The following is a 14,636-nucleotide window of genomic DNA, read 5'->3' as shown; positions in this document are numbered from 1 at the left end:
TTGCACACACACATCTTGGAGGAATTTAAGTCCTTAGAGACACACACACACCCACACACACACACACACCCACACACACACACACACACACACACACACACACACACACACACACACAGATTAACCCCACACGTAACCACATTAACCCCGTTATCGACCCTTAGCTTGCTTCGGTTATGGCGGCGTAAACACTGGAGTAGCCGTGTGTGTGTGTGTGTGTGTGTGTGTGTGTGTGTGTGTGTGTGTGTGTGTGTGTGTGTGTGTGTGTGTGTGTGTGTGTGTGTGTGTGTGTGTGTGTGTGTGACGTCTCATGGTCACCGGAGAAGACTTGTAAACTTGACCCGTGTGTGTCTCTGTCTGTCTGTGTGTGTGTGTGTGTGTGTGTGTGTGTGTGTGTGATGTGTGTGTGTGTGCGTGCATCGTAGCAATTACCTGCCACCCAAAACGTTGCCGTGGCGACACCCCCCCTTTTTGACATGCCAGACAAATCGCACTCCTACGTCACGCGGGCCTCTTCTGACCAATAGGGATTAGTTTTATGAAACAACACATTACCACTGAGGGGAAAATCATTATCACATATCTTGAATGTAAAGATAACAATCCATACACTTTTAACATTTGTTAACCTTTTGCTTTAATAGGAAATTTTATATATATATACTGTATATATATATATATATATATATATATATATATATATATATATATATATATATATATAAAGCGACCCAGCCGTTACAATATATACAGTATATATGAGGATTTATATATATATATATATATATATATATATATATATATATATATATATATATATATATATATATATATATATATATATATATATATATATATATATATATATATATATATATATATAAGCAATATAGCATGAGAGCCAGTGTGTTGTGGCAAATATATCCCGCTGATAACTGCTGAGCAGCGGGATATATGCCACAACACACGCTGCTCGAGTGCTATATTTTTTTTATAAAACGGTTTCCAAGTATGATAATATAATAATAATAATAATACTATAAGTCCGACTGGCATGTCATTCTGATAGAGTCAGTTGAAACACTACTGTAAGGCGGGACTTATATGTCCAGGTGAATGTGCAGGTGATTTGATTGGATCGTTCTGGAGACTGAAGTTGACATTGGCCAATCCTGGCGCTTGCTGAGAAGCTGAGAGCTTTCTGGAAAGCCCGACACGCAGCTCGAGCGCGGCGCTGCATTCTCAGCGCTTGCTGAGAAGCTGAGAGCTTTCTGCAAAGCCCGACACCAACTAACGTTACGGGGTTAAATGCGGGGTTAACAGCCTTTTTTTTGCAAAGAAGACATTAGCCCGCGTCTATTCTTGTACAAAACATAATTTTAGTTAGTAAAGTTATAAGCGAAGATCGATTCACAAGGATCTGACAGCTGTCTCCACCATTTGTTTTTTCTACATTGTCATTTGAGGTAACCAAAGCCTTTTAGTAAGAGAGTTGCCATGGCAACTCATAACCCATGGCCATGGGTTATTGGAGTGGGTTACGGGATTTATACAATGGCTGTGAACCAATCAGATTGCTTGATTTGAGAGAGCCGTTTTATAAAAAAAAAAAAATATATATATATATATATATATATATATATATATATATATATATATATATAAATCCTCATATATACTGTATATATTGTAACGGCTGGGTCGCTTTATCCACCCAGACCCCGGATCGCTACAATATATATATATATATATATATATATATATATAAATCCTCATATATACTGTATATTGTAACGGCTGGGTCGCTTTATCCACCCAGACCCCGGATCGCTACAATGTATATATATATATATATATATATATATATATATATATATATATATATATATATATATATATATATATATATATATATATATATATATACAGGCGCGGACTGCATAATCGGGCACGTCGGGCAAATGCCCCGTGGCCTGGCCTGGCCTGGCCTTCAATTTTTTTTTTTTTTTTTTTTTTTTTGTGCCCACAGTCAGGCCACTGAACAGCAGGCCAGGCGCCGCCTACTGGTTTACTAGTGGTTGTATTACTTTATTAGTTAGTCTGAAGTAATACACTTCAGGGTTAAAGTGGGTGCATCTCATTGTAAAACTGGACTCGGCCCAAATTGGGCTTCAAACGGCCCAAATTGGGCTTCAAACGGCCCAAATTGGGCTTCAAACGGCCCAAATCTGGCTTGAAACGACCCAAATTGGGCTTGAAACGGCCCAAATTGGGCTTCAAACGGCCCAAATCTGGCTTCAAACAACCCAAATTGGGCTTCAAACAGCCCAAATTGGGCTTCAAACGGCATTTGCTTCATGTGTGAAGCAAATGTTCATTGAAGCATGTGTTCATTGCTACATCACACAAACACATTTGTTTTTTCTACATTGTCATTTGAGGTAACCAAAGCCTTTTAGTAAGAGAGTTGCCATGGCAACTCATAACCCATGGCCATGGGTTATTGGAGTGGGTTACGGGATTTATACAATGGCTGTGAACCAATCAGATTGCTTGATTTGAGAGAGCCATTTTATAAATATATATATATATATATATATATATATATAAATCCTCATATATACTGTATATATTGTAACGGCTGGGTCGCTTTATCCACCCAGACCCCGGATCGCTACAATGTATATTGTGTGTGAGAGATCCGCTCACACACTGTTATTATTTGCCGAAATATGCCCACACACGTTTTAAGCAGCGGTTTCTCATCAAGGCCAATGTCGAGGAAATATTGGCTCATATTTGTGTCCGCAAATGCAGATGAGGGTGCATGTTGTCTGTGTTTATGTGTCCCAAGCTTGCCAGCCAGAATGACGTGCAGAACAAATGGGCTATCTATAGTATAGGCATATTCCCACTGCAAAGTCGCTCTCTGAGAATTCATATAAAGATCGATAGAGGTAGGCTATAAGAGTAGAATACTAGAGGAATGCATTCGAAACATTTATGTAGAGCAGAGAATTGTAGCCTATTCTGTAGCCTACTTTTCATGTGCTGTCCTCTGCAGTAGCCCCAAACCACGGAGCTTCTCCCTCATGTTTGAGGGCCGTATGAACATGTAGCCTATAAGTGCTGGTTTATGGAGTCATGTCTAGCAGGGTAACTGCGGGGGATAGTCAGACCTGATTCTACAGTTATCATCCACAGTTCATGTTTAGAAGAGGCTATGAGGTGAGGGGGTGTGTGTTGACCATGGATGCAGTAACCCAACCAACCAACATCTGAGCTGCACATCACGTCCTCCTATTAAAGACAAACACTTCACTAATGAACTCATCACTTATCAATGATCCATTGTTTTCAATAAAACACATGCAGGCAGGTGAGATTGTTACACTCTCTACCACCACCTTCTGTCACCTTTAGAGCACTGCACATTTGTACTATGGCTGGATTCTTGATTTTCTGACAGATAGGTCCCAGTGTGTGAGGGTGAATGATTTCCTTTCTTTTCTGGTTCTCCTCAAGGCTGCTGTCTCTCCTCTCATACATCATCTCATACATACAGATATATCATCACATTGCAGATGATTGTCATTGTCTCCTTGATGAATCACAGACCAGTGGTCTGATGACTTCATATACCTTGAGTCCTTTTTACAGCTAAATGTGTCTAAAACTAAAGGCATGATCATCAGCTTTAGAAAGACTCCTCCTATACGGTAGTCCTACTCCTATTTGCATCAAAGGTAGCCTATACTGACATTGAGTTTCTGGACAGGACAGCTTCAAATACCTGGGCGTTGTTCTTGACAACAAACTGTGCTTTGATTCTCATGTTGCTGCCACATCTCAAAAAGGTCCAGCAGCGTCTTTTTTTATCTGAGGAAAATGTGTTCTTGTAATATCTCTTCTGTAATGATGACCCTTTTCTACAAGAGTTTTATTGAATCTGTTCTTATTGTTGCCTGGTTTGGCAACACGACCCTGGCTAACAAGAACAGGCTTGGTAGCCAGAGTGGCCAGCAAAATATAGGTTTCTGGGAGAACAGCACATTGACCTTTACAAGAGGCAGTTGCTAAGGAAAGCCACTTCCCTCCTGGAGGGCCCAGATCGCCCCTTTTGGTCGGAGTTTGAACTGTTGCCCTCAGGTTCCCTTGGTTCTGCCTTTTTGCACAGACTGCCCACTTATGCACTTTTGACGATGCTGCTACATGTTGTACTTTCTAAAACCTCTCTGCCTCCATTGCGCTGTTGTTAGGTTTAGGTTTTTAGGTCTTTTATCTTTTTTTTGCGTTTGTATGTTTTGTATGATGTGTGTGTTTTATATTACCTGGATGCAAACCAATTTCCCTGTAAGGGACAATAAAGTTACATTTGACCTTTTGACCTTTATTACTACTCCCACTAATAATTAGCCTACTGTACTACTCCTACTACTAAACTAAACTTTATTACACATCATATTTGTACAGTGTACAGTGAACATAATCTTCATACTGAAAACCTTTGCACATTATCTGGTCAATATTTTGCACATTCCCACACAAACTGTACAGATTTTTCACTTAACTTTAAAAACAGATATATTACACATAATATTGTTGATTATATTATTTCAGATTCTGTATTATTTATGTTAAAATTAATGATTTGCACTTGTGTTTTAGTTATAATTTACCACTTATGTTCTATACCAAGGCAAATTCCTTGTATTGGGAATAAAACACAGTTCACACAGTGCTTCACAGCATCTCAAATGAGAAGATAATAAAACAGCAGAACAAAACAAACAAATGGTAGATAAAATCACATCAACAATGTATAAAGTATATAACTAAAATAAACAAGGTCAATTAATAAAAATGAACATTTGTGAGAAAAGGTTTTTTATTTTGTTATATTTTTTAACTCGAGGGAACTGAGGCCAAACTGAATGTAAGCAGCTTCCAGTGTCTTCAGCGTCAGACTGTGGTAACAGGAAGCTCCATGTGTGTTTCTGTATCAATTTAAAACAAATCTTTCATAATAAAAGCCCTTTATTTAAAAACAAATATTTACACTTAGAACAGCAGGAGTATTTCAGTACACCATCACCAGTTTGAAAGAAGACAGTTTGAAAAACAGCATTGTGTTTGTTTGTTGTTTGTGTGTCTGTGTGTGTGTGTGTGCGCATGCACGCGCACACGTGAGTGTGCATGCATGCGTGCGTCAGTCCTGTTGTTCTGCCAGGTGTCTGATTTCCTCCAGCAGCTCAGAGAAAGATGGCCGACCCTGAGATTTCTACAACACCACCGAAGAAGAGTGAGGGGAGGGGAGGACAGAACAGAGAGAAGAAGAGCAAGTTTAAAAAGAAAGAAAAAACTAGAATCTCACACAGTGTTGGGCAAATTACTCAGGAAATGTAATACGTTACTTATTACTGATTACTCCTTTAAAAAGTAATCAAAATACTTTACTGATTACTTCGTATCAAAAGTAATTAGTTTACAGTTAGTTAGTTAGTTTAGTAATTAGTTTACATTACCCATTACTTTACTATATTACCCCCCCCCCCCCCCCCCCCGCTCCTTCCGTTAAGTGATGTACAATCTGTTTAGCCAGCTCCTTTTGGAACTGAATCACTTTATTGGAACAATAATTAACCTTACAAGAGTGTCAACAATCAGCCAAACTAGTCTCGCATAGCCAGACTTACTGTAGCCTATATATCCACACTTTGTTTTATCGCTGTGTGAGTGCTGGAGAAAGTAACGCAGTAACTTGAAGTTATTTGCATTTAGTAACTGTAATATAATTACAGTTTAGGAAATTATCATCTCTTACATTACTAGTTAGTGGGGGAAGTAATCCAATTACAGCAATGTGTTATTTTACTTTACTGCTCACAAACACTTTAAAGAGGAAGTAAACACACTTTAGAGCCCTAATGCCCAGACTTGCATTGTCAGCATAGCAGCCAACACTTCAAATTCATTAAGCACCAAAAATGAAATTACCACGATAAACGGAACTATTCAAGTTCTCTGTGTGCACTAGAAACCAAATCTCTTCATATTATCTCTGAAATTCCTTAATTACTCATTACATAAACATTCATTATCATATTAACATATAGCTTTAAAAAGTACAGTTAGTATCGTGGGTTGAAAAGGGACAGGGTTGATTCATAGAGAGACAAGTAGCTTAATTAAAGGGATACTCCACGTTTAGCTCATTTGCCACATTCCCCCCACATAACCAACTTACCGGCATGGTCCGCACAGTTTACAGTGAGCTACAGTCGTGAAGTTAGTTAGTATCGCCATAGAATGGAGGGTAATGGTACAGCTGTTAGAAATCCGCCAAAACACACATCTCACGGCACCAAAGTACATGTTGTGCTTCGGGTAGCCTACTCACCACACGATGAAATATTAATCCAAAATGCACATAATCTGTCTTTTTGGAAGGAAAAGAGGTTGGCGGCCGTGTTTGGAAGGTAGCGGCTACCTCTTTTCCATCCAAAAAGACAGATTATGTACATTTTGGATTAATATTTCATCGTGTGGTGAGTACCTGAAGCACATGTATTTTGGTGCCATGAGTTGTGTGTTTTGGTGGATTTTTAACAGCTGTACCATTACCCTCCATTCTATGGTGATACTAACTAACTTCACGACTGTAGCTCACTGTAAACTGAGCGGACAGTGCCGGTAAGGCATGGTGTCTCGTGGTTATGTGGGAGGGATGTGGCAAATGAGCGAAACTCCGAAAAAGTGGAGTATCCCTTTAAGGCATTTTTAAAGTGTAAATTAAAGTTCCTATCTCCCTGACTTTTTCATTCAACTAGTAAGCAGTCAAACATTAAGTCGGGTTTAAGGAGGTTTGGAGGGGATCCCCTCTATTAATAAATCCCTTCGTGCATTTTAAGGGGATTTTGCATGGATACGAGGGAGAATTTCTGTATGAATGAACATGTACAGTTATTTTAAGGCATTAACAGTTTGTAGAGGTGACGCTTGAATGAATGAATGAATGAATGAATGAATGAATGAATTAATTAATTAATTAAGTAATCAGTCGATGGATCAGTCAGTCAACCCCTTCTTTCTTACCTCGTGCCAGCAGCGGTACATGAGGTGGTAGGTGCTGTGGGCGGCGCGGTGCGGCCGGTACAGGCGGACCCCTCTGGTGATCTCCTCCACCACCTCCATGTTGGAGCGGTTCTCAAACGGAGTCCGACCCTCCGAGAAGATCTCCCACATCAGGACGCCTGCACACGCACACACACACACACACACACACACACACACACACACACACACACACACACACACACACACACACACACACACACACACACACACACACACAAACACACTTAGTAAAAGTGCAATGGAGTGTGCATCGTGATTAACAACTTGCAAGCTAGGAGCACTGATTCACAAAAAACACTTGCTTGCAGGCTACCCATGCAGTGGTGGAAATCGGGGGGAATGCCTGGGAACGGGGTTCCCAGAGTAAACGTTGAGAGAGAACGGCAAGAACGGCATTCCTCCCCAGGTTCCCCTTAAAGTCCAACTGAACCCAACGGAATGCAAGTTTCAGTTTCAGTTTATTTAAAGAAAGGACAGTACACATTAATCAACATTACTGTAAATGCACCAGTTTTAGCCAACTGGCTAATTCGCAACTGTAGTCCTTTGGCAAGATGTTATAAAACCATACACCTAAAACAGAAGCATTAAAAGTAAAACACAATATTTACAACACAATCCAAAATAATAATAAAAACAATAATACAATACACAATTAACTGATTACAAGTGGTCACATGTTTGATTTGTTAATAGCCAGGTCTTGAGTTTTTTTGTAAAGGTGTGGTAGGTAGCACAGTATCTTATATCAGTTGGTATGATGTTCCAAAACTGAGTGGCTCTGACTGAAAAACAGGATTGACTGAAGGAGCTGGACCTAAACGGCACAGTACAGTCCCCCCTCTGGGAAGATCTTGTGGACCTATTATGAGATGTTTTTTGTTTGACAAAAGTACTGAGAGGTGGAGGTGCCTTACCATTTAAAATTTTAAACAGTAGGCAGGCATCAGTGAATTTTGTCAGGTTTTCCCAGCTGAGGATTCTGTACTTGCTGAGAATGTAACAGTGGTGGTAAGTATACGGTTTTCGGTCCAGCACCTTGAGAGTCTGCTTGTACAGAGAAAGAATGGGTTTCATGGTTGTGTTTTTTGCATGGGTCCAGCTAGTCATACAGTACATGAGATGGGAGATGATCATTGCGTTCATATAGAGAATCGCAGCAGTAGATGTTAAACAATTCCTCATGTATCTGAAATTTGACAAGTTGTATCTGGCAGTCTGTATTACTCTTTTTACCTGCTTTTTGAAAGATAGTGTAGAGTCAAGGATAATGCCAAGATATTTAAAATGAGAGACTATTTGGATTGGCTCTCCAGCAACAAACACTCCAGGATTACCAGATGTTGAATTTGATTTTGTGAAGTACATACAAACTGTCTTCTGCACATTAAGACACAGTTGAGACTCTGTAAGCCAGTTGCTGACATTCACCATTGCAGCGTTTAGTTTAACAGCTGCCAGTTCTTTCGTTTTTGCATGAATATAGATAACGGTGTCATCAGCATACATTTGAACTTCACACTCTGTGCAAACAGATGGAAGATCATTTATAAATAAACTGAATAGAAGAGGCCCGAAGATGGATCCCTGGGGCACACCCATTTCATTGCTCAGAAAGGGTGATGTTTCACCTCTGACCCTAACACATTGAATTCTATCAGCAAGACAAGACTTAACCCACTTCAGTGCGCCAATGGAGAAATTATAGTTAGCAAGTTTGCAAAGGAGTATCTGATGACTAACAGTGTCGAATGCCTTCTTAAAATCTAAGAATATGGCACCGACAACACCTCCTTTGTCCATCTTTTGTTTAATATTCTCTAGGAAGAAGCAGTTGGCTGTGTCGGTGGAGTGGTTGGTCCGAAAGCCAAACTGCATTGGGTGCAGAGTGTACGGGCTACTATTAATATGGGAGATTAGCTGTTCAACAATGCATTTTTCAGCAACTTTGGAGATAACAGGCAAGATACTGATTGGCCTATAATTACTCACTATACTTGAGTCTCCTGATTTAAAGACTGGTACAACAATGGCTGACTTCCAGCCATTCGGATATTTATCTTCTTTAATAGAGGCATTCACTATTTTTGTTAATGGTTCAGTGAATGTATCTACATTCCTTTTTAGAAAAAGTGAGTCCAGACCAAATACATCTTTAGACTTAGAGCTTTTGAGGGATTTCAGAATTTTGCTAACTTGGGCTTCAGTGACCTCCATCAAAGAAAACACTGGCTGGGATTCATCTATCGGACGTGAAATTAGCGGTCCTGTTTGACTGGTGGGCACCGTCATCTTAACAGAGTTCACAAAATAGGAGTTGAAAAGAGTTGCAATTTGTACTGGTTCTTTAATCAAGGAGCCATTCTCTTTCATTTCAAGCTGTTTTGAAATGAAGGGACCAAGTAGCGCGACGTTTCCGAGTCTGAAAACAAATCTCGTCTGAGATGACAGTGTTGAGAGGCGGACCATAATAGCGACAATTCTGGGGCCTGTGGGACCCGCAGAGTACCAGGCAGCCAGCTGCTTCCGTGTGGAGCGGAGCGGACAATCCGATGCATTGATGCATGATGGGGGCGATCTGGGGTTCTCAACTGCGTCCAGGAGCCCCCGCCCTGCCTAATAGGGTTCCTACAGTAAAACCTGCATGGCCATTTCCACCACTGAGGGGACCAAAATGTCTCCCAATTTGATATTGTAGTAACGAGTAATGAAGATGCTTAGCGGAAATGTAAAAGCATACATTTTATTTAGGAAATGTAGCGGAGTAAAAGTGAAAGTTGACAGAAATATAAATACTCAAGTAAATTACAGATACTCCCAACAAATACTTAAATACTGTAACTAAGTAGTATTACTTTGTTAGTCACTGGCACTCCTCGTACTAATGGGATAGTATCTGCTGTGCAGTGAGTGAATTCCTCGCTCACCGTAGGACCAGACGTCTGACTTGCTGCTGTACTTGCTGAAGTGCAGAACCTCAGGAGGAGACCACTTGACGGGGAACTTGGCACCGTTAGAGCTGGTGTACTGGTTGTCCAGGACGTACCTAGAACCACACACAACACATGCAGAACCAAGAAGCAGACCTTAGAACTGCTAGAGTTAGGGTACTGGCAAGAACCCTGCAGTGGTAGGCGTGACGGGGGGGAACCCACCTGGCCATCCCGAAGTCGCTGACCTTCACCACATGCTGCTCGTTCACCAGACAGTTCCTGGCTGCCTGGACGGGACAGAGAGCACCACACACTTATGTTTATTTATTTTATTTAACCTTTATTTAACCAGGCAAGTCATGAAGAACAAATTCTTATTTACAATGGCGACCTGGCAGAAGGCACAGGCTTTTGAGGGATGCGGGTAGGGGATAAAATAAATACAAAGTTACTTAGAACAAATTAAAACACAAGTTAAAACACAGTTAAAAACATAGCAAGACAGACAGAGCAAACAAAACAAAAACAGTCGGAGCAGACAGGCAGGGGATAAGAGCTAGTCCAGGAAGCAGTTGCAGGTGTCAGTGAATATGTCCATGATAGAGTCCTTGAAAACTGATTTGGAGATGAAATTGTCCAGTTTTAGTGTTTTTTGTAAGCCATTCCAGTCTGTGGGCACAGCAGAATGGAAAGATGACTGACCGATTACAGAGTGAGTTTTGGGGATTTTCAGCAGGATGAGGTTAGCAGAACGGGTGTTGTACGCGGCAGGTGACAGACCAAAGAGAGTTTTGTAAATTAACATGAACCAGTGTAATTCGCAACGGGTGTGTAGAGATGGCCAGTTAACAGAGGAATATAAAGTGCAGAGGTGAGTTCTGAAAGGGGCATTTGTAGCGAAACGGATGGCAGAGTGATAGATAGCGTCTAGCTTTAGTTTTGCAGGCAGATCGGTAGATGGTGTCGTGTCACCATAGTCTTACATGGGAAGAACTGTCATTTTAACCAGGGTAAGTCTAGCAGAGAGAGTGAAAGAGGAGCGCATTCTATAAAGAAATCCAATTTTTGTTTTGACCTTGACTTGCACCTTGGCTTGGTTCCGTTCTATGATACATCTGTGCTGTTAAGAAGATTTGTGTGGATGTGAGTCCTTGTAGCCAATAGGGGCTTAGTCTGCATACAGTAGGTACAGTCCATGTCTCATCATAGACGCTGGGGTAGCTGGCTGGGGGTGTAGTCAAGGTGGGGTAAACTACATACCTACTCTAGAATCCCCAATCCTGTAGTGTAGAGCCGCAGCACCGTCCTTTTAGTGAGTCAGCCCATTGAGATATATGGTTTTCTTTACCCCACTCGCCAGCCGTAGTAACATTTTGTGGGCGTTCCCACACAGACCGACTGTATCTATAAGGGTTAGCAGCAGCTACTGTAAGTGGCTATTTGTGGACACCTTTTACAGTATGACCATATAAGGAATTGTGGGCTGGCATTAACCTGGAGGCTCCACCTTGGCATCAGCTCCAAAAACATGAAACATACCCATGAAACTACAGTCAATCAAAAGCCCAATTCACGGACGAGTTACGAGTATCATGAACATATTCTCATGAAAGTGTATATCGAAAAATAGTTTTCCTAAAGTTTCCTACATAATCCTACGATTGTCCAGTAACGCGAGCAATCAGTGCACCTGCGCACACCCCTGCAACATGGCTAGGGTTAGGTCATGTGGTTACATAATAACAACAGGGCTAGGGTTAGGTCATGTGGTTACATAATAACAACATGGCTAGGGTTAGCTCATGTGGTTACATAATAAAAAATGTCTGTTCCCTAAAGTTTAATAGGAAAAACACACAATGTGTGGACCAAAACAGCTCAGCAGGCACAGTAGAATATCAAAAATTGAAGAAAGGAGCTGTTAGGAATTTAAATGACAAAATTTAATTGGAAGTAATTGTACCCGTGTACTACAAAGAGTTTAACAAAACAGAGTACATCTTCATGAAGGTGATACGGGCAAGATAAATACCGCAACGCGTTTCAACCGTTGGGTTCATACATCATACAGCCTGACGAAAACCCAACGGTTGAAACGAGTTGCGGTATTTATCTTGCCCGTATCACCTTCATGAAGATGTACTCTGTTTTGTTAAACTCTTTGTAGTACACAGGTACAATTACTTCCAATTAAATTTTGTCATTTAAATTCCTAACAGCTCCTTTCTTCAATTTTTGATACCCTAAAGTTTAATCAAAGTCCGATCAGTGGCGTTCTTGTGATATCGTCATGGGGAAATTAGAGTTTTATCCGTATGAGTCATGGCGTCTGCTTTCACTCAGGTACGGGGGGTAATTTGGCGCTCAAACGCACGGCGCTCACCAGGTCTCTGTGGATGAAGCTGTGTGCCTCCAGGTAGGCCATGCCCTCGCAGGTGTCCTGACACATGGACAGCAGCCACGCCTCCTTCAGAGCCCTGCCCCTCTGCCGCAGCACGTTCAGCAGGCAGCCGTTCTCCATGAACTCAGCCACGATCAGCAGGGGGCGCTGCTGCATGCACACGCCGTACAGCTGCACCAGCTTAGGGTGGCACAGCCGCCTGGGAGAGAGGGCGCAAGAACATGCACACGCAAACACACACATACACACGTGCACACACACACACACACACACACACACACACACACACACACACACACACACACACACACACACACACACACACACACACACACACACACACACACACACACGGGGAGAGGGTTGAACATGGATTTAAACATGCAGGAAAACTATGGAATAGCTGAACAGAAGTGTGAACAGATTGAGAATCTGTGTGTAAATGATCTGCAAATACACAAGTTCCACAAGTCAAAAATATATATCTGTGAAGAGCTTAAATTTATATAAAAATCAAAGAAAAGCATTTGTGAATATCTTCCTAACATTTACAGCCTTTCAAACAGGCATTTGTGAACCCACTTTCGCATTTGACACACACAGATTATTAGAGCACCTACTCCAGAAGAAGCTGCTTTTCAGAGTAGCTTATGCATTATGAAACTGTTGAATGGATTCATTTGCAATGTGCTAGGCCAGGCTTAGCTAGGCCAGGCTTAGCTGGCATTATTTACAGAGGCAGCAATCAGCCTGAATCACCATCAAATGTAAGAAATGTGTCGGCTGCAACCAACTCCTGTTAATATCGGGCTGAATTTGTGTAGTCTTTACATCATGACCTTGGCCTTACATCATGACCATGGCCTCCTTACATCATGACTTTGACCTCCTTACATCATGATGTTGGCCTCCTTGATGAAGTCCTCCTCTTACATGGCTCCCTCCCTCCTTACATCATGACCGTGGCCTCCTTACATCATGATGTTGGCCTCCTAGATGAAGTCCTCCTCTTACATAGCTCCCTCCCTCCCTACATCATGATGTTGGCCTCCTAGATGAAGTCCTCCTCTTACATAGCTCCCTCCCTCCCTACATCATGATGTTGGCCTCCTTGATGAAGTCCTCCTCTTACATAGCTCCCTCCCTCCCTACATCATGATGTTGGCCTCCTTGATGAAGTCCTCCTCTTACATGGCTCCCTCCCTCCTTACATCATGACCTTGGCCTCCTTACATCATGACCGTGGCCTCCTTACATCATGATGTTGGCCTCCTAGATGAAGTCCTCCTCTTACATAGCTCCCTCCCTCCCTACATCATGATGTTGGCCTCCTAGATGAAGTCCTCCTCTTACATAGCTCCCTCCCTCCCTACATCATGATGTTGGCCTCCTTGATGAAGTCCTCCTCTTACATAGCTCCCTCCCTCCCTACATCATGATGTTGGCCTCCTAGATGAAGTCCTCCTCTTACATAGCTCCCTCCCTCCTTACATCATGACCGTGGCCTCCTTACATCATGATGTTGGCCTCCTTGATGAAGTCCTCCTCTTACATAGCTCCCTCCCTCCTTACATCATGACCTTGACCTCCTTACATCATGACCTTGGCCTCCTTGATGAAGTCCTCCTCGTACATGGCTCCCTCCCTCCTTACATCATGACCTTGGCCTCCTTACATCATGACCTTGACCTCCTTACATCATGACCTTGACCTCCTTACATCATGACCTTGACCTGCTTACATCATGACCTTGGCCTCCTAGATGAAGTCCTCCTCTTACATGGCTCCCTCCCTCCTTACATCATGACCTTGGCCTCCCTACATCATGACCTTGGCCTCCTTACATCATGACCTTGGCCTCCTCGATGAAGTCCTCCTCGTACATGGCTCCCTCCCTGATGGTCTTGATGGCCACTTTGTGTTGAGCTCTCCACTTCCCCAGCCTCACCAGACCAAACTGACCACAGCCCAGCTCCTTCATGAAGGTCAGCTCACTGGGGTTGATCTCCCACTTCTCTGGAGGGAGTGAGAGAGAGAGAGAGAGAGAGAGAGAGATGGGGGAGGGAGAGACAGACAGACAGAGAGTGAAGGAGGGAGGGAGCGAGGGAGGGAGAGATATGGAGGGAAGGATGGAGAGAATACAAAAAGAAGAAAATACAGTGTCC

At 42.1% G+C, this 14,636-nt stretch overlaps 1 protein-coding gene across 1 annotated transcript in view; it reads right to left on the bottom strand.

Annotated features, from left to right (window-relative positions):
• Nucleotides 1-4,993: 4,993 nt before the first annotated feature.
• Nucleotides 4,994-14,636, bottom strand: part of txk (TXK tyrosine kinase) — a 30,186-nt gene continuing 20,543 nt past the window's right edge. Inside the window, exons 11-16 of the mRNA XM_083639798.1 lie at nt 14,316-14,487; nt 12,454-12,670; nt 10,293-10,357; nt 10,065-10,183; nt 7,096-7,253; nt 4,994-5,281 (exon numbers count right to left, since the gene is read on the bottom strand). Of these exons, the coding sequence (XP_083495924.1) occupies nt 5,210-5,281; nt 7,096-7,253; nt 10,065-10,183; nt 10,293-10,357; nt 12,454-12,670; nt 14,316-14,487 (803 nt within the window). The 3' untranslated portion in view covers nt 4,994-5,209. The remainder of the gene's footprint in view (nt 5,282-7,095; nt 7,254-10,064; nt 10,184-10,292; nt 10,358-12,453; nt 12,671-14,315; nt 14,488-14,636) is intronic.

Source organism: Poromitra crassiceps, assembly GCF_964638095.1.
Source record: "Poromitra crassiceps genome assembly, chromosome: 7".
Taxonomy (NCBI): Eukaryota; Metazoa; Chordata; class Actinopteri; order Beryciformes; family Melamphaidae; genus Poromitra; species Poromitra crassiceps.
Note: the sequence above shows the minus strand (reverse complement) of the source record. Positions and strands in the feature narration are given on the sequence as shown.